The 21,893-nt window shown below is 43.4% G+C and overlaps 1 protein-coding gene across 1 annotated transcript in view; it reads right to left on the reverse strand.

The window, feature by feature from the left end:
- Positions 1–21,893, reverse strand: part of LOC126412966 (lipase 3-like) — an 84,615-nt gene that overhangs the window by 5,368 nt on the left and 57,354 nt on the right. The window contains exons 5-6 of the mRNA XM_050082858.1: positions 19,484–19,571; positions 6,428–6,570 (exon numbers count right to left, since the gene is read on the reverse strand). Coding sequence (XP_049938815.1) covers positions 6,428–6,570; positions 19,484–19,571 — 231 coding nt within the window. The remainder of the gene's footprint in view (positions 1–6,427; positions 6,571–19,483; positions 19,572–21,893) is intronic.

Genomic DNA, 21,893 nt, shown 5'->3' on the forward strand with positions numbered 1-21,893 from the left:
GCGTCAACGGCCATAGTCCTTTATCCCTTTTCCTCCAGAAAGTTAGGAGATGGCAATAATCATGCCGTCCCTAAGGGCAGAAGGTATGGCGATGGGAATAATCGTACCTACCACAAAGGCAGGTAGGCGGGGCACATAGGGGGACATCGATTCGCAGTACATAGCAGTCCATCGAGGAGCCATGAGATCCTTAGATGTCCGATAAAACTCAAACGGAAATCCAATATATCAGATATCCCAGATAGTGTCCAGGGAACTTCGCGGAAGGCTGCCACATCGTGTTCCATTTCTTCCTAGAGGCGACTGTAATGTTTCACAAAAGAATTGGCAAATCGTTTTGCGATATCAGACAGCTAGCATACGGCATGTCGACGGCGACAGCTCCTATTACAGCTCTCAGATTTCGTTGTTTCTTTCCTATTACGTGATGCATAGACGGCGGTTTCCCTGAAACCGATCAAAAGCTTCCTCTCGGACTAGTGCTCCCTGTACGTTGCGTCGCACTAGGAAAGTTATCTAGCCCCCCTTCCGGTTAATTGCAGCTTGCCAATCTTGTGAAGGAACTTGGACAGACAGCTCCCATAGCATCATAAAATAAGATACCATCGTACTACGTCTTCACTCCGACTATTCCCATCCATTTGCGAAAAATGCCCAGTTCAAAGCAGGCTTGACACAATCCAGGCTCTATCGAAGAGCCGGAGGATACGTCAGGAGACGTTGTTCACATGTATTCCAGGTGTTTCCTATTACACTTCAGCGCTCCGCGTCTCGGAGGTGTGCTGTATTCCTCTTCCACGTGCCTCGAGTCCTCTACCCCTGCTGTCGTCGGAGCGGGGCCGTACATATATGCGCTGTATGATCGGAGAAGACCACAATTCTGCAACATGGATAACATTTGTGAGACTGCGTGGGATACAATGTCGATCGATACGACTTGTAACATATGTATATCCGCGACGGGCGCCATGCACACATTCCCAAGATCAATCAAATTCATAGCCCGCACCACCACCAGCTCGTGGCATGAGGTATAGCTTAGCCACCGACCTTCGGGGCGAGAACTCAGCTGGAATCGCCTACAAATAGAAAATGGTCATCTCTACCCAAGACGGGGAAATCTGCTCCGCATGAAGTCTGGAACGGTCTCGCCGCCTCTCTGTACCAGACGGAGCATTATTGATAATTCCGAAGTACAGTCACTGTCAACGCGAGTCATCTTGCAGACAGAAGATACACCACATTCTCATCCTCATTCTCATCCTCCTATTAGGGATGGGGAAAACAGACCAGTTAAAATCGATACCGGTATTTTGGTTCTGAATAACTGGCGTTTTTCGGTTTGATCTCGTTTATAACAGGTCGTCTTCATTTTTTCTAATAACCTACTAAGAAAACGAAATATCGATTAACTGTAGCAACAGTGCTAAAATTTTTCGTTTTTAAATAAATATTTTTTAAAGAAATTAATAATTTTTATTCGTAATTTTCATTGGTTTCAAATATTGCGTTAACACAGAAAACTGGAAAAGCCGTCAGCGCTATTTTAATAACAATTTTGAAGTGCGATACACTTGCAGATAGACGACGCGCTAAACGGAAGGGACTGCTCACTAAATTCCGAAATCCATTCTTCGCCGAGGATGTAGAGCGAATATTATTACCACCAACTTTCAAATCGCGCAATGATCACCATTCAAAGGTAAGGGAAATTAGAGATCGTACTGAGGCATTCAGACAGTCGTTTTGCCCTCGTGCGATCCGCGAGTAGAACAGAGGGGGGAGGGGGTGGGGGGGAATATGACTTTGGCGCGAATTGTACCCTCCACCACACACCTCTTGGTGGCTAGCGGAGTATATATGTAGATGTATGTAGATATAGAGTGGGCAATAAACAGGTGACATAATAATTGTAACAGAATTGCTGAAACAAATCTGTCCCTTTTGCCCTGTGTCGTGGCTTAAGTTATGCGTCTACGTACAGTATGCAAAACTTACCCCCATCTGGTCTATATGGTACTTTTTCTCTGTCGCTACCGACATACGTTGTATTGCAGAATAGCACCAACCCTAGTGACGTAGCAACCAAGTACAGTGCTTCATTTGCTTTAAGAGTTTAAAGACTTGTCTGCCATTTCTATCATAAGTATTGTTTCTCATGTCAACCTCACTTTTTCTCGACACATATTAATCTTTCAGGGAAGAATGAAACATAGCTGGAAAGGTTTCGTATCCGTTTTCTGACATTCCGTATCGATTTTGCGCTAAAACTTACTGTTTTAGGAAAGTTTTAACGTAAAAGAGACTTAACTACCTCAGGCAAAAGGGCATCATGGATGCCGAAGTTCATAACAGTATTTTACGAAGATGGCTTATCAAAACGAATGAAAGGTTCCATTTTCATATCATCTCATTACAATTACCGTTTTATTTGTTTTAAAATATTTATTAACTGCATAATCTGTATAGAGCATTGCGATGGTAATAACCGTTACCACTGTGATAGTCTTATCTCTGCCGTCGTACAACCTGACTTTTCTAAATGAATCTACATATTTCTCACTGTCGCCTTGAATTACGAGTTACCTACTGCTTCTAGACCTAACGTACTTACACAAAGTACGAAGTGCAATCAAGATTTCTAAATTCAGTTAGAGGTTATTGCGACCTTAGTGATGTTCCAGGTAACAAGCAAACACTATGTTCTACGAGGGTAATCCCAAAAGTAAGGTCTTCCATTTGTTATAAGTACATAGACCAGTTTATTTCTACAATGGTTTACGTCAGCTTACAGCTTGAACATTTAGCTATTTTTCGACATAATCATCATTTCTGTCAATGCATTTTTGTAGACGCTGTGGCAGTTTCTGTATGTCCATGTCATACCAGCTCGCCGCCATGCTGTTTAGAAAGTTATGAACCTCTTCTTTCACCTCGTCGTCGGAGCTGAATCGCTTTCCGGCCAAATGTTCTTTTAACCTAGGGAACAGGTGATAGTCACTGGGCGCCAAGTCAGGACTATAGGGTGGGTGCGTGATTAAGTTCCACTGAAACTGTTGCAGGAGGGCAATGGTTTGCCGAGCGATGTGTGGGCGAGCGTTGCCATGGAGAATGTGTACGCCCTTGCTCAGCACTCCTCTTCTCCTGTTCTGAATTGCCCGTTTGAGTTTTTTTCACAGTCTCATAGTATCTGGCAGCGTTAATTGTGGTCCCAGCGATTCAGCTCCGACGACGAGGTGAAAGAAGAGGTTCATAAGTTTGTGAACAGCATGGCGGCGAGCTGGTATGACATGGGCATACAAAAAGTGTCACAGCGTCTACAAAAATGAATCGACAGAAATGATGATTATGTCGAAAAATAGCTAAATGTTCAAGCTGTAAACTGATGTAAACTATTGTAGAAATAAACAGGTCTATGTACTTATAAAAAAATAGGAGACCTTACTTTTGGGATTACCCTCGTAACTTATACATTTCGCATTTATGTACATCCCTGTACTTTATATTCTTATTTCTCATTAAACTTCTCTTCAACAACAGTTAAATGTAAATATGACTGTCGAAAGTTAGAAATTACAAGCAATAATGCATGGATATGTGTATACAAGGCTGTATCATAAATTCATGATTATTATTTCACGTCATTCGGTTGATTTTTAAAAATGTTTTCTCTTCAGTTCCACGACTACTCTTATCCCAACGACTTCACTTATTCCAAATAGTGAGCTTATTAAAAAATATAAAAGCCCTACACTTTCGCAAGGGTCTCCTGGTGAATTAATAAAAGAGGAAGGAAACTATGCTAACACTAATAAATTAAAAACTTAACATTTCAGTCTTCGTATACGATAAAAATAGAATGTAGCTGATCTGCTGCTTATGTTCACATAATATTCCTTTATCTGCTTGTAGCCCTTGAAAGAGGACAAATTAATACGAAAAAGTGAGTTTTTCAACCTCAGTTCTGATTAATGGTAATGCTCAAATAGTGGTATGGTATCCGATTTTTGAGTAGAGTTTCAAAAAATTAAAACCTGTAGGAGAATACTGGTAATTTTTTGTAGAATTCGACCGCTTATCACTTTTCGAGAAAAGCTGTGAACGGATTAAGTTTTCTTTTTAGTTTTGCCTATTTAATTTAATATTTTGCTTCTTTGTGGAATCTTGAAACTGAGATTGTTTGAATTGTGAGGTGGAAAGTGCCTCCTCCTGAGAGTCAATGTGGTCATTGTCCTCGCTGTGCACATCGCTGTCTCCCGTTGAGCGCATCAGGCAGGTGGCCCACCGTGCCAGGCGTCGTTCCTTGCGATGTCTCCGCGATATTTGTTTGCGCGTCTGCGCCTCCATATCCTAATGAGGATTATGTGATGGTTAGCTGGCGTTCATTATGTCATTTCCATTTCCTTTTACAAATTATTGTTTACATAACGTTGCTCAAATCAGATTAGGTACTACCATCTTCATACTCAACAGTTTCGGATATGTCATAGACTCCAAAATCCACTACATCGGAAGTCATGTTTCCCAATTCGTATTCTTCGCATCGTTAATGTGCTTTCAGTTTCTAGCAGTTCGATGAGAAGTTTCACTTGCACCACCTTCTTCAGTTGTCCATGTGATAGGCTTCTCTATTGCTGTGCTATTAAGTAGTTAAAACGTGAATAGTTGTCTATGGTTTTGACATGCACATTTAATAAATTTATAAGCTGTTCCTTCTCTGTTTTTCTCCTTCGACACTTATTTTATTCTTTACAGTGTTAAGACGGGAGACGTTGTATTGTATTTGTAGTTCCAGGTGAGTGAAGTCCGTAATTGGCGCTCGGGACGTCGCATCGCAAATTTTCGCTCGAGTAATCTTCAGTAGTGGAGTACCATATGAGACCTCTTTGTGAGTAATGATGCGTAAATTCAGTATCTTTCTTTGGAGTCAACAGACTTCATTGCGCATAAATCGCCTTAAACGCAACTGTAGTACAGTAGTACACATCGAAACATACATAGACACCTGCTGTCTACCATCTGCTAAACACCATACACTGATGAGCCAAACCATAATGACCACCTGCTTAATAGGTTATTGGTCCGTCTTTGAAACGAAGTACATCACTGATTCTACATGTCAGGGATCCAACAGTTTGTTGCTAGGTTTGCGGAGGTACGTGGCATTAAACGTGTCCGCACAGGTCAAGTAATTCGCGTAAATAGCTGATTTGCGTGCACGATGATAACGCATGCTAACGACCCAGATGCTTTCCATACAATATACATCAGGCGAATTTGGTGACCGAGACATCGTCTGAGTTCACTATAATGCTCCTCAAACCACTGTACACGGTTATGGCTCCGAAGCACGGACAATTATACTCGTGAAAGACGACATCACCGTCAGGGAAGACATTAAGTATGAAGGGATGCAGGTGGTTCGCAGTTGTCAGAATGTCTTCAGTTACCACCACAGATCCCATGCAAGCGCAGTAATATGTCTCCATAGCATACTACTGCTTCCACCAGCCTACGTCCGTCGCGCGCTGCACGTTTCGAGCCGCCGTTCACCTCACTGGCGTTTGTGGAGACGACCATTGACCTAGCGTAGCAAAAATGCAATTCACTCTCTGGGCCGACAGGTTTGCATTGTTCGACGGTCGAATCCCCAAAGTCCTGTACTTACTACAGTCGTAACTAACGATGCCGTTGGGTCAGCATGTGAACACGTAGGGGTGGTCTGCTGCGGAGCTCCATGTTAAACAATGTACGATGATCGATGTGCTCCGAAACACTTGTTCGTGCAGTAGTCTTGTGGTCTTTCGGCAGAGATGTCATAGATCACCTCTGTATTACTTTGCAGAGCAGACAAGCCCTCGAACCTCACGTTCTGTGAAGAGTCATGAACGTCCAGCCATTAGCGCCTAGTGCTACTTTCACCATCCTTCTACCTCTCTCCTAGATGCTCACAACAGTAGCACGTGAACATTCTACCAGCTTCGCCATTTTCGAGATACTCGTTCACAGGCTCTGTTTAATAATAATCTGTCAAAGTCGCTTATCCCAATGGGTTTCCTCATTTGCAGCCGATATCTTCGCTAGGGTGATCCCCCGCCCGTGTCTGCTCCGCTTACAAACTTTTGTTACCGCGGTACATGCTCGCAACGCCACCAGGCGGCATCCATTGTCACGATGGGCAGTGGTCATGTTTTGGTTGATCTGTGTAAGAGATTATCACGAAACACAGGACGGAGTGAGCTAGTATGCTCGCAAATGCAGATGCGTGCTTGTGCAAAGTTGAACACAAAAGTGTATCGTGTGGAGGCAGATATACCGAGGACAAAAACGCTCGTTATCTGAATCTCGAGGGTGCCTTCAGTTGTGGATATCAGTGTAGGATTCGCTTTGAAACGACAAATCTTATCTGCCAAAAGATAGAACTCACCTGGTCGCGGGCCAGACAGTCGTTGTTCCCGTAGTACAAGGCGACAGGCGCAGTGGTGGCGGACAGCCGGTAGTCCGGAGGGACGCGGCTGCCGTAGCGCTCGCGGTTCGCCGTTGGCCCGAAGTCGAACTGCCGGAAGTGGCCTGCAACACCAACGCTACGCGTCGCATTCCGTCGTATTTGTACTCACGGTCTGAGGTGTGAGGTTGCCCTGTTATTCTGTTATTCTGCGCAACGGATTAATCTGAGATGTACCCTTTACACTGTGACTCCTGCAAGATGCAATTTCCACCCCCACACTACTACAGAAGTTAGACAGACGCTGCTAACGTTCTAAAGAGAAATGCCTGAAAAACTTTCAGCAATAAATATCTTCTGGAGTCGTCCGTTGTAAGGAAATGACACAAAAATTCACAAAATTTCTCACGTAACTAGTGGGATACTTGGGTACTGGAGTAGTGCTAGTTAGTGTAAGAAAAACATGAAACTATCGAAAGTTATTATTTATTTTGCAAAAATTCTGAGAAATCACAATGGCACTTTTAGTTATGAACTGAACAAGTTATATCCTGGTTCTTTCCGGAATGTGAAGTTACCTCTCAAGGATAGCATTCGCTAATGAAATTTCTATACAAAGTTTAAGGTGGTTGTTGACTTGGCAGAATGGCTGAGAGGCGCACCTGCTCAACATGAATAATTATCCTTTAGAATGTTGCTAGGTACAGTCGAGGCTGTCGCGTGTGAAATGCAGTGAACTGTGCTGTTGTGGAGGAAAAATGGGGCTCGCAATAGCTGTAGCGCACAATACCGTAAGCTGCGATGACTGCTGTCTGCGCCGCTCGCTGCTGACAAATAAGATAACTCTCGTTCTATCTGGATTGACCTTCGCCAATCAAACTCTCCCTATGCCTTGATGAAGTCAAGGATTCCTATTCGCCCCTAGTCTAACTATTGTCATGGTACACCAGTCAGATAACCAGTCCACCGCGATGCCACTCAAAATTCGCTCGCAGGCGTTTAACTATAACTCTGTCCGTTCACACCGCACATGAGTGTGTCGGCCAAGACAGTGAACTGGCCGGAGTGGCCGTGCGGTTCTAGGCGCTACAGTCTGGAACCGAGCGACCGCTACAGTCGCAGGTTCGAATCCTGCCTCGGGCATGGATGTGTGTGATGTTCTTAGGTTAGTTAGGTTTAAGTAGTTCTAAGTCTGATGACCTCAGAAGTTAAGTTGCATAGTGCTCAGAGCCATTTGAACCATTTGAACCAACCCAGTGAACAACGCTTAATCGCAAGGACTCAATATAGAGTAGCATTTCGATTCGCTCTCGACAGAGGTGCTCTCCCAGTGAAGTACTGAAGAGGGACTTGTTCCTCGCTCCAAGAGCGACAATGGAACGGCGCCTCTCCATGCCAGACGTTAAGGGGTATATCTTTCGGTGTCTTCCATTATTCCTTCACTCAAGGCGTCAGAAATATCGTCTGCCAATCAGCATTGCTCTTCTAAAACGGGAGAATGACGTTTCGTTTAAGGCGACCAATCCGGAAACCTGTAGCACTGGCGTTTGGCGTTTGCTGTCTCCCTGTGAAAATCTCTGAAACTGCGTGCTATGTGTAAAGAATGCGTAGGCTGGCCGCTCCCACACAACGTAGCGGAATTTGCTTTTAAGCCGAACACGGGGTTGTTCCCCCCTTTCACTCGGGCCCACGCTGTCTGCTACATGGGGAATCACCGGCTGACATAGGCTGGGTCGTCCTCTGAAGGGACCGGCGTCCCGTTGTGCGGTTACTATCCCGAACTAAAAGCTTCTGTGACCATCCTGTCTGGAATGTATGTGTGTACGCCAGCCTCGAGTATTTCAACCACAGTGCACTTACTTCTTAACTGCATATCGTTTACATGAATTCATACAATGTTGACTTTATCTTATCGAGTTTGGGTTCGAATGAAGCGTCTTGATGTGCAGAATATGATTGTGAGGGCGGAATATGTAAGCAATGAAGGTCAGGAGACCATGATGTCTTACAACGGCTGATGCCAAGTTGCTACCAAAATTAACACGGTAGTTACCAAGCCTTCCACCAACGTGTGCAGGCGTGATCATGGGGAAAGGGCGGGACGTGGGGGTGGAAGATGTGGAGAAAGCTACATGGACACATGTGTGAATAAAACCGCATAGTGTCCCTCTAAGACCACCCAGTTCGGCCTCGGTGGCACCTGCGCACCTTTGCTGATCACTTTAAAAATGTACCTGTACAGAACAGCCAGTCACCGATTACTTGGCGCTGGTGTGAGAGGCAATCATTTCGACACCCCTGAGATGAGTGGCGCTCTCTCTCTGAACTGCGCGCCTGCTGACCGCATGTGAAATGCAAGGTGTGTCGAAAGGGATGCCTGTCACACTGGCGGCTGGTACTCAGTAACTGACTGTCTCTGTAATGATATTCTGGGTGATCGGAAAAGCCCATTACAAACTTCTAGGACTTGCAGAAGGGAGTGAGTACATAATATACTGAGTAGGACCCCATGTCCAGAAACGTCCCGTTTCTGCGCTACAGCCTTTTGAAAACATGTTTGCTAGGTGGGTTTGCAACAGGGTAGTGATTGGGGGGGGGGGGGGAGAGGTGGCTGCTTACGTCGTATTCGCCAATGTCACTTGACGTCCATCCTTCCTCTCTCACCTGGTTTGAGCCTCAATGACGTGTCTGAGTGTTAGAGCAACATGGTTGAATACATCTTTGCAGAATGTACCGACATGACCCTATGACCCTTCTGACTACGGGAGTTCGCGACAATTGAGGAGCTGCTCTGCGCTGAGCGAGAAATTGGCGATAAATACAAGCTAAATGTCTGTGCCGTAGAGTACTCTGCTTGGAATCGAACTGCGAAGCCATCCGTACCTGAGGACTCATTTGTTTTCAACTCTCTCAGTTGCTTCTCTGTGCCAGATATGCCAATTACTATGTTCTCCAGAAGAAGTCTGTGCGACGGTCAAACTACGGTATGTTTGTGCCATCCTCTTGTGTGAATGATTTCATAAACGCTATATTTAAAACTTCAATTTTCCTTTTGCTGTCTTCTATTGCCACACCAGACTAGCTGAAGAGGGGCTGAGCAGAATCCTTCGATCCACTTGGCGATTTTATATAGGACCAGAATTTGCTCGTGTGCTCGGCAAGACCTTTTGCTAAGGGATGACGTGAAAGTTGTTGTATGCTTCCTATTTCGATCTTTTTACAGATATAAGACTTTCTATCAGCTTTTGCTTGCCGTCAATTGCGCGTTCTTTCTTTAACCGAAAGTGCAACCGTCCCTGCTTCCTCTGCATTTTCAGCATTCTGTCACTAAACCAGGGTGAGTCTTTTCCAATCTTAATCTACTTATTCGGCATATACTTCTCCAGAGTGTGATTTACAGTCCGTTCGAACTTAGTGTGATTTATAACCCTTTTAAACTAGACCGATAATTCGCCTACGTTCGTCATATTGGAACTAAATGATGTACATTCATTGTGTAAGTGGGATACCAACAACTGCCTATCTAATCTTTCTAGCAAAAATGGTTTCCTAGCTTTCTAAGTGGATTTATAAACTTCAGTAACCACCGTCACTTTGATGACGTTATGATTACTAATCCCTGTCTGACACTGTCGATAAGATCAGGCCTGTTTGCATCTGCTAAGTCCAAAATATTTAATTTGCATGCAGGCTGTCGAACTAGCTGTTCAAGACAGTTTTCGAAAAACGTGTTCAGAACTACTACACAGCCGCCCGGAATTAGCCGAGCGGTCTAAGGCGCTGCCGTCATGGACTGTGCGGCTGGTCCCGGCGGAGGTTCGAGTCCTCCCTCGGGCATGGGTGTGTGCGTTCGTCCTTAGGATAATTATATTAAGTAGTATATAAGCCCAAGGACTGATAACCTTAGCAGTTAAGTCCCATAATATTTCACACACATTTGAACATTTTTTTAGCTACTACACAAGACTGTCCATTACCTACAGCGAAGCCATAGACGTCCCAGTCTATACTTTGTATGTAAAGGCGCCTCCAACTAATTCTGTATGATCTGGGTATTTCCGTGCAACTGAGCGTAGACTTTATATGAATGATTTTAAAACTGTCACCATGGAATCGGATGGTCAGTAAAAAAAACCCTAATTAATTTTGAGTTCATAAAGATTTGTTACATGCGTCCTTAGTCCGACTCAATTTCAGCCTCAACATACACAATATTTTTGTCGATAGCGATCAACACTCTGCTCTCCTATGGCATCTAATCAGTTTTTTCTATATACAATCCATATTTCGCTTAATATTTCTGAGCTTTCTTTTGGGTTTCACCCATCTCTCGGATCCGAGAGTAATTTGAGCTTGAACTCCCCTGGTGGGCAGTCAATTCAGTCAACACTTTATTATAAATATAATAGTTTCCTATTAAGATTTTGACTTTCAACGTGTTTTTTCTTTGACCACTGTCTGATTTCAGTCTCTGTGTATCAGATATCGAGAGTTCATCAGAGGACCTCATATTACAACCGAACATAAAAAACGCACATGTGCAATTCATACGAACTCTGATAGCCCCTAGAAGACACTGAGCGCACACTGGACTTCTTTTCAGCCCTGTTCGACGCTCCATGATACGCCAAACATTAGAGTTCCCGATAACTAGTAAACTCCTGTACCCATGTCCCAGCTGAGACCCTGCTAAAGGAGTGACCACCTGTTCACTCACAGGGTGAATGGGCGATGACCAGATGGCCCGACTCCACGTCGACTCTCCCCCTAAAGCGACGCATCTACATCTACAGGGATACTCTGCAAATCACACTTAAGTGCCTGGCAGAGGGTTCATTGAACCACCTTCATGATGTTGTTGTTGTTGTTGTGGTCTTCAGTCCTGAGACTGGTTTGATGCAGCTCTCCATGCTACTCTATCCTGTGCAAGGTTGTTCATCTCCCAGTACCTACTGCAACCTACATCCTTTTGAATCTGCTTAGTGTAGTCATCTCTTGGTCTCCCTCTACGATTTTTACCCTCCACGCTGCCCTCCAATACTAAACTGGTGATCCCTTGATGCCTCAGAACATGTCATATCAACTGATCCCTTCTTCTAGTCAAGTTGTGCCACAAACTCCTCTTCTCCCCAATTCTGTTCAATACCTCCTCATTAGTTATGTGATCTACCCATCTAATCTTCAGCATTCTTCTGTAGCACCACATTTCGAAAGCTTCTATACTCTTCTTGTTCAAACTATTTATCATCCATGTTTCACTTCCATACATGGCTACACTCCATAAAAATACTTTCAGAAACGACTTCCTGACACTTAAATCAATATTCGTTGTTAACAAATTTCTCTTCTTCAGAAACGCTGTATCATTTCCTTGACTCTAACCCCTATTTCATGATAGTAAAACACGTGCTGCTCTTAGCTGAACTTTCTCGATGTACGCCGTTAATCCTACCCGGTAAGGGCCCCAGACTGCGCAACAGTGCTCCAAAAGACCATGGACAAGCGTAATGCAGGCAATCTCTTTAACAGATCTATCACATTTTCTAAGTGTTCTGCGAATAAAACCTAGTCTTTATTTTGCCTTCCCCACAACATTTTCTATATATTCTTTCCCATTTCAAATGATTGGTAAGTGTAGTTCCTAGATGTACAATTGCATTTACGCCATTTAGATTAGACTGATCTATCGTGTAATCGAAGTTTAACAGATTCCTTTTGGCACTCCTGTGGATATCCTCACACTTTTCAATATTTAGGGTCAATTGCAATTTTCGCACTATTCAGATATCTTTTCTAAATAATTTTGCAATTTCTTTTGATCTTCTTTTTTTGATGAGTTTACTAAGCGATAAAAGACAGAATCATCTGCAAACAATCTAAGAAGGCTGCTTAGATTGTCTCCCAGTAGTTTATATAGATAAGGAACAGCAGAGGGCCTATAACAGTACCTTGGGGAACGCCAGAAATCATCACTGTTTTACTCGGTGACTTTCCGTCAGTTACTACGAACTGTGACCTCGGACAGGAAATCACGTATCCAGTCACATAACTGGTGTCCAGTCACATAACTGAGACGATATTCCATAAGCACGCAATTTATCTACAAGCCGCTTGTGTGGTATAGTGTCAAAAGCCTTCTGGAAACCTTTAAATATGGAATCATATTGGAGTCGCTTGTCAATAGCACTAAATACTTCGTGTGTGTTGAGAGCTAGTTGTGTTTCACAAGAACGATGTTTTCTAAATCCGTATTGACTGTGTGTCAATAGACCGTTGTATTCGAGGTAATGCATAATGTTCGAATACAATACACGTTGCACAATTCTTCCACATATCGACGTTAATGATATCGGCCTGTAATTTAGTGGATAACTCCCACTACCTTTTTGAATATTGGTGTGAAATGTGCAACTTTTCAGTCTTTGGATACGGATCTTCCGTCGAGTGAGCGGTTGTATGTGACTCTTAAGTATGGAGTTACTCGATCAGCATACTCTGAAAGGAATCTCATTGGTGCACTGTGTGGACCAGAAGACTCGCCACTATTGAGTGGTTTAATTTGGTACACTACTCCGTGGATTCTACTTCTAAGTTACTGATTTTGGCAGCTGATCTTGATTCGAATTCTTGAATATTTACTTCGTCTTCTTCGGTGAAGGAATTTCGAAATTCTGTGTTTAATGACTCTGCTTTCGCAATACTGTCGTCGAAAGTATTTCCATCGCCATCGCGCAGAGAAGGCATTGAATTTGTCTTGCCGCTGACATACTTTACAAACGACTAGAATCTCTCTGTATTTTCTGCCAGGTTTCGAGATAAAGTTTCATCGTCGAAACTATTATAACCATGTCGCATTGATGTCCGCCCTAAATTTCAAGTTTCTGCAAGAGATCTCCAATCTTAGAGATTTTGCGTTCGTTTAAATTTGGCATGCTTTTTTCGTTGCCTCTGCACAGTATACCGATCTGTTTTGTGTACCAAAAGGGATCAGCTCCGTAGTTTCTTAATTTATCTGGTATAAATCTCTCAATTATTGTCGTCACTATTTCTCTTAATACAAGCCACTTCTGGTCTACACTTACGTTGTTAACTTGGTAGGAGTGAAGTTTGTCTCTCAGGAAGGCGGCAAGTCAATTTTTATTCTCTCAGGAAGACGTCAAGTGAATTTTTTCTCTGCTTTTTTGAATAGGTATATTTTTCGTTTATTTTTGGAGGATTTGAGGGTTACAACATTCAATCTCGCTGGGACAACCCTATGTTCACTAATCCCTGTACCCGTTTTGTTGCTCGCTATTAGCTCAGATTATTTGTTGCTAAGAGATCAAGTGTGGTTTCACAACTGTTTACTATTCGTGAGGGCTCATGAAGTAACTACTCGAAATAATGTTTATAAAATGCGTTTAGCACAATTTCAGATGATGTTTTATGCGTACTTCCGTATTTACACACGTATTTTCACTAACATATGGAGGGTAAACTGAAGTACCACCAACTAGAATTGTATGAGTCGGATATGGGTTTGAAATTAATTTCATTTTCTTTGAATTTCTGAGCACCTGTATCACTTGAGTCGGGAGGTCGGTAAAAGGATCCGATTACTACACTACTGGCCATTAAAACTGCTAACCCACAAAGGTCACGTGCTACAGACGCGAAATTTAACCGACAGAAAGAAGTTGCTGTGATATGCAAATAATTAGCTTTTCAGAGCATTCACACAAGGTTGGCGCCGTTGGCGACACATACAACGTGCTGACATGAGAAAATTTTCCAACCGATTTCTCATACACAAACAGCAGTTGACCGGCGTTGCCTGGTGAAACGTTGTTGTGATGCCTCGTGTAAGGAGGAGAAATGCATACCATCACGTTTCCGACTTTGAAAAGGTCGGATTGTAGCCTATCGCGATTGCGGTTTATCGTATCGCGCAATTACTGCTCGCGTTGGTCGAGATCCAATGACTGTTAGCACAATATGAAATCGTTGGGTTCAGGAGGGTATTACGGAACGCCGTGCTGGATCCCAACGGCCTCGTATCACTAGCAGTAGAGAAGACAGGCATCTTATCCGCATGGCTGTAACGGATCGGTCAGCCACGTCTCGATCCCTGTGTCAACAGATGGGGTCGTTTGCAAGACAAAAACCATCAGCACGAACAGTTCGACGACGTTTGCAGCAGCATGGACTATAAGCTCGGAGTCCATGGCTGCGGTTACCCTTGACGCCGAATCACAGACAGGAGCGCCTGCGATCGTGTACTCAACGACGAACCTGGGTGCACGAATGGCAAAACGTCATTTTTTTAGATGAATCCAGGTTCTGTTTACAGCATCATGATGGTCGCATCCGTGTTTGGCGACATGACGGTGAATGCACATTGGAAGCGTGTATTCGTCATCGTCATACTGGCATATCACCCGGTGCGATGGTATGGGGTGCCATTCGTTATACGTCTCGGTCACCTCTTGTTCGCACTGACGGCACTTTGAACAGTGGACGTTACATTTCAGATGTGTTACGACCCGTGGCTGTACCCTTCATTCGATCCCTGCGAAACCCTACATTTCAGCAGGATAATGTACGACCGCATGTTGCAGGTCCTGTACAGGCCTTTCTGGATACAGAAAATGTTCGGCTGCTGCCCTGGCCAGCACATTCTCCAGATCTCTCACCAATTGAAAACGTCTGGCCAATAGTGGCCGAGCAACTGGTTCGTCACAATACGCCAGTCACTACTCTTGATGAACTGTGGTATCGTGTTGAAGCTGCATGGGCAGCTGTACCTGTACACGCCATCCAAGCTCTGTTTGACTCAATGCCCAGGCGTATCAAGCCGTTATTACGGCCAGAGGTGGTTGTTCTGGGTACTGATTTCTCAGGATCTATGCACCCAAATTGCGTGAAAATGTAATCACATGTCAGTTCTAGTATAATATATTTGTAGAATGAATACCCGTTTCTCATCTGCATTTTTTCTTGGTGTAGCAATTTTAATGGCCAGTAGTGTATTATATTCCGATTGCCAAGAATGACCTCTGCCCATACTAGCTCACACTGACTGCCTGCTTCAATTTCGCTACAAGATAAACTACTTCTAACAGCAGCAACCACGCTAGCGCCAGCTGTGTTTATCCTATCCTTCCTGAACACCGTTGGGTTCTTTGCAAAATTTTCGCTGAACTTACCTCCGGCTTTAGCCAGCTGTCTTTGTCTGTAACGGTTTGAACGTCAGTGCCTTCTATTAGCGCTTGGAGCTCTGGTACTTCCCCAACACAGCTACGACAGTTTACAACTGTTGTACCGATGGTTCCTGTGTATAAATTCTTCCTGTGTTCGACCTGCATCTTGTGAGACTGAAGCCCTTCTTGTGTTTCCCCTAGACACTCTATCCTAAATAGCCGCCCAGTCCACGCCCTTCGTACCCGTGTAGCTGCCTCCTGCGTGACGTGGACTTCTGACTTATTCAGCAGAGCCCGAAACCCAACCACCGTATGGCGCAAGTCGAAGAGTCTGCTGCCTAAAAAGACGCAGAACCGTCTGAGCCTCTGATTCAGACCCTTCACCCAGCTCTGTACCAGAGGCCCGTAATCGGTCCTATCGACTATGCTGGAAATGGTGAACTCTGCTTTCATTTCACAAGCAAGACTGGCAGCCTTTATTACTTCTGTTAGCCGCTCGAAACCAGAAAGAATCTCTTTCGATAAAAAGCGACACACATCATTGGTACCGACGTGAGCCACCACCTGCAGTTTTTTTTGCAAAATGGTTCAAATGGCTCTAAGCACTATGGGACTTACCATCTGAGGTCATTAGTCCCCTAGACTTAGAACTACTTAAACCTAAATAACCTAAGGACATCACACACATCCATGCCCGAGCCAGGATTCGAACCTGCGACCATAGCAGCACTGCGGTTCCGGACTGAAGCGCCTAGAACCGTTCGGCTAGTTTTTTTTTCACCCTGTGCTCTTCATGATATTCGGAATGACCCGTTCCACGTCTGGAATGACTCCACCCAGTATGCACATGGAGTGTACATTGGCTGTCTCCCCTTCTTGGCATCCATGGTCTTAGGGGTGTCATTACGCGCCTAACGTTGGAGCTCCCAACTATCAACTATCCCGCCCTCTGTGATTGCCCGGATTTTGCAGGCTGAGAGGTTTCCTCTGAAACAGGACAACCGACTGCACCTGCCTGAGGGACAGTGTCAGCCACAGACAGCACCTGGAACCTGTTTGTCAGACTAACGGGGAAGGCCTTACGTGCGGCCGGCTGAGAGTCTTTCGCCGCCTGCCAAGCAAATATATTACAACTTTCCACCCACCACGCTGTGAGAGCAGTTCCCCCATGTCTGGTACACTGCAAGGTGCCCCTGCAGCAAAGCCAATGCACGAAACAAGACCTGAAATGTCCCATGCAATGCACCAGACTCTCCACCACCGTTACACTCTGAGGTAGAGGCCTGAAGATGGCCGACTACAGCCAAAAGCGTCTTCAGATGTTCATGAACTGGAGCCGGCTCTTCCTGCATCCGCATCCACCAGGCATAAATCCTATGTTAGAACTAATAACATAAGAATTAATTAAAAAAGCACGCAGACAGAGCCAAAATTTAACCGAGTCTCTCCTGGTGTCTCCGTGGCGGAGGCCGGTGCCTTTCTGAGCTGTGCAGCTGGCCAATCAAAACATGACAGCGGGAACTGCGCTACAGATTGCGCGAATTTACACTCTACGGTAACTAAAACGCGAGATTACACCTCTTCACTACAAAACCAGGCAAATAATTTAAGAATTAAATTACGAAAGCACACAGAAAAAGCTAAATATGTGACTTTCTACCCTCCTGATGTGGCACCAATGGCAGTTAGATCCTGTTTTAAGTAGATGTTCAGTCCTCCATTAACGTAGGCAATATGTCCTTTTTATATGCTCAAATTATCATCAGATGCACGCAAAACATTAAATTTCGATTCGGGGAAGGAACAAAATAATTTCAAAAGTAGTTGTAATACTATTTGTAATTCATAAACGAAAATTTGTAACTGTCATAAGTTATGAAAAAGCTTTTCCTTGACTTGGTTTGAGTTAAATCCGTGCTGACGGCACTGAGAACTAATTCAACCTAAGTTAATATGCTGAAGAATATATATGCCGCAGAACTAGGAACCAATTAAATTTAGGTCATGGGTTAGTGTCTTTTTATCACTGACTTATTCTGAATCATTTACTGAATAGTGAAGCATTGACACGACTGCTCAAAAAGCATGAGCATTGGTACTGGTCCAGGGAATGCGAGCCATCTTTTGAACAGATCAAGCAAGCTCTTTGCAATGCAAAGTTGTTATACCATCCAGACATGAGTTAGGATTTTCCCTCTCAACAGCTGCATCAAATATCTTTCTAGCATTGTATCTGTTTCACATACGACCAATCAATAGTAAATCAATCATTCGTACAATCGGTTTCAAAAGGAGGATTCTAACTAGTTGTGGCAGATCGTACTTCACCAACGAGTTAGAAGCTTTTGCTGTAATGATGGCTTTCAAAAGATTTCACTGTAACATATACAGCAATCATACAAATTTGTATGTGACTACCAAGCCCTCAGTTTTTTATTACATTGCATATTATTGCATGCAAGACTATCAAGGTTGTCGCTAGATGCAAAAGAGTACAGTTTTAACATAATACATGTCAGGGGCCAACATAATGTAGTGGCAAAAAAAATGTTCAAATGTGTGTGAAATCTTATGGGACTTAAGTGCTAAGATCATCAGTCCCTGAGCTTACACACTACTAAACCTAAATTCTCTTAAGGACAAACACACACACCCATGCCCGAGGGAGGACTCGAACCTCCGCCGGAACCAGCCGCACAGTCCATGACTGCAGCGCCTTAGACCGTTCGGCTAATCCCGCGCGGCCTCTAGTGGCAGATGCCCCACCTAGGCTGCGTGAAGAACTAGGAGACATGATCGTGAATGTGATATTCAACTATATTTATTGACGGATGAGTCAAATACGAATTGCTTCTTGGATCTACGCAAAACTATGGCACAGATGCTGGCAGAAAGTGGAACAACATTTACTAATTGATCCATCTGAGAAATTAAGCACTCATTATAAGATCCGCACTGGCGTGTTATTCAACAAGAGACATCCTGAGTTCAAGGCCTAGTGTGTTTGCATGCCTGCTGAGGCAGAAAATAAATTCATATGGCATGCTCATTGTGCCTGGGGTCATTTTGGAGAGATCATGTGTGCAAAACAGATTATAAAGATAGATGATGCAGTAATTATTTACAATTCATCTGCTTTACCAGAAGACAAGACCTCCATATACATGTAGGAAGTGTGAACTGCATCGTATCCTATCTACAAAAGAGTTACACATAGTTACTTCTAGCATCTGTGGATCCCTATCAGACGCAAAACAGGATCGAGGTATTGGTACTGTTATGACTTTTTTCTATATATGTTACACTGTATGAAACACGTACTGCTGTAAGTGAGCCTATCATCAGAAGGAATTCTTTCAGATAATGGCATTACTTTCACGGGTGATAAGTGGAAAGATTTTCTGCCAGAAACTTACATTAAGCATACATTAATATCTAACTACCAACTTGAAGCTACTCCTGCAGGGAGGGTTTTTAGGGACCTAAATAAGTATATGATACCTTACTGCAATCACAAGCACAATACATTTTACCAGTGTTTAGGAACATTTGAGGAAGGAATGGATGATTTTCCCCATACTTCCTCAGACTGAACTCCTAGGGAACTTATGCTAAACTAACCTGAATATAATGAATGGCGTTCACCCATTCAAAGCTTCCGTGTGATGAATCAGTGTATCAGGAAGAAATGAGGCTAGCTGTTATTACACTTACTGATAAAGCAATACAAAGTAAACAATATTGTGACAGCAAGCAAAGACTGACATACTGGTATCAGCTGGGTGACAAAGTACTCATATGATAGTTGTTGACAACACATGCATCAACGTCTGTGGAGAAGGCTAGCACCGACTCTCACCTCCATTACGAATCTCCTGGGCGTAGTGGTCGAGCTGCCTGACAGACGCTCCTGCCGGTGTGTGCGCCAGGTAGACGGGCAGCATTGTCTGGAAAGAGACACCAAAAAAATATTCCCTTACTCCAAATATGCATTTTCTCGTCATAGTTTAATACTGTACCAGTAGCTCGTTATCGGTCACTCATTCTGCTTTCTCATGAGGTATTTCAAGTGTAAAACGGGTAAAACTTAAGCAGCAGATTATATCCGAACAGGTCATGAATCCCCAACGGTACCGACCGGATGCCGTGTCATCCTCAGCCCATAGGCGTCACTGGATGCGGATATGGAGGGGCATGTGGTCAGCACACTGCCATCCCGGTCATATATACTGAAATGTAGACAATATGTATACATGGTGCGTCAGCTGCCCATACTGACTTCTGTTTATGCAACTCACAATGTTACCTTTTGCCTTCAAAAATCAAGCGCGAGATTTTCATATTCTCTCGCTTGCTCTATGAGCAGGATCTTTTTGTAGGAAATTTAATTTAGTTAAAGTTTTGAACATGGCTGCATGGTCAGCAAATGTTTACAAAGTGAACAGTAATAGCAGCCCTCGGTCGCAAAAAAGGAGTCTTCTGACCCAGGTTTCGGCACTGCTATGAGTGCCTTCATCAAAAATAAAACTCTCAAATTGTCCTATAACATAATTACAAAATTAGATAAAAGAAATAATTTTATTAATTGCAAGTACTAGCTAGTAGTGCAAAAAAAACAATACTTACACGTCACTTATTAAACTAAAAATCAAGCAATAAAGCTTTAGTCAAAAATTTGTAAAACAGAATACATAAAAAGGAAGCCACTATGGGCTGCTCACATGCGTCGAGCTACGGTAGTGTCAGACTGAGGCGCCCGCGTTAGCAATTGCGGGCAGGTGAACATTACACCAAGAGTGCCATCTAGTAGCCACAAATACCAACACACTAGTTAACATTCAAAATGTAGACAGACAAATGTTACGATGAACATTATTTTGTACACGCAGTGGAAGACAATAATTTTATCTGACAGCAGCAGACACGGTAACAAAATGTCTACATGAGAGCTTATAAATACAGTTTAAAGGCTGTAAGCGCCATTTTAGAATTACCAGGGGAGCTGAATAATTCAGCGAGCAGAAAATAATATATTTTTTTAAAAAACAGAAAAACTATGAGTCGACATAGATAGAAAAAATATTTCGCTAACTGCACGAGAGAACACGAAATCAAATATCAAGTAACGGCTTTATACCATTGAAGAAGCCTTTATTACGTTATTTCAGGGTTGCTGTATCTTAACCGGGGATGGTTTAGAGTTACGGGACGTAGGGAAATAGCCGGGAGGAGGCATCGTCAAAGGCGTTCTGGATGGGGTAACTCTTAAATCTCTACGCTCCCTCCAGATCAAATAACAGAGCTGCAAGGGCAAAGTTTTTTTACTGAAGATGTCCCGTATTATCTGAGGTAGGCGAAAGGTGAGATCATCATCGCAGGAGATTTTAATTCCGTCCTCAGCTGCCACAATATGGCCTCCAGTGGTCATAATAAAACGCTTAAGCGATCATTTTTCAAAATCTGTATGTTTTTTAGTATTAACAAATATTCTTATAATAACATAGCACACTGGTGTTATAAATAAATCTGTTCGTATTCTGGAGGCTATATTGTGGCAGCAGTCTTCGCTACTGCCGTCGAGTGAAACTGAAGCACGAAGATCGACTTGCAAGCCACCGGACATTCGCTGCCTCTTCTTCGTTCCGTCCTCTGCCACGGTTTCTGTGGTGGGTATCGCTGTAGTGCAACTGTGGATTCTGGCAAGCCATTACTATGGTAACCAAATGCAGTTGTCTCTGCTGCAGAAAGTACATAGAAATGCCCACAGGGGCAGTCCGCACACGATAGGGATTACGGACACGTAAAATGTATAAATACGTAATTTCTGTATTTATTGCTGTATCTATTTTTCTTATAAATTCGTCTAAACCAATCAATGTTGTATATCGCACGCATGACTGTTCATCAATGATGTAACGCTGTAGGCGATGGTCGGAGCATACATTATATAATCTCGTCCAAAGCTGCCTAATTCAGCAGTGATAACCATACTTCTAAGGATCTCTCTCCAACTGCCGCCACCGGCAGTCGTAATGTGTACAGCACTTTTTAATTATTTTAGCTCATATTCTAGACGTTGTTTAGGCGTATTTTCATTCCTCTGTACTGAATACGTATTGTTACTGTATTGCAACGGTAAAAAGGCTGACGATGGTATGAGGAAGGGGCCGAAACCGGATTCTAACAAATTAAAACTCTGCAAATACGATCTAGACTTTTTATATTTGATTTACAGCATTTTGTACTGATCGCTGTGCTCCAATTACAGA

Source organism: Schistocerca serialis, chromosome 7 (genome assembly GCF_023864345.2).
Source record: "Schistocerca serialis cubense isolate TAMUIC-IGC-003099 chromosome 7, iqSchSeri2.2, whole genome shotgun sequence".
In the NCBI taxonomy this organism is placed as follows: Eukaryota; Metazoa; Arthropoda; class Insecta; order Orthoptera; family Acrididae; genus Schistocerca; species Schistocerca serialis.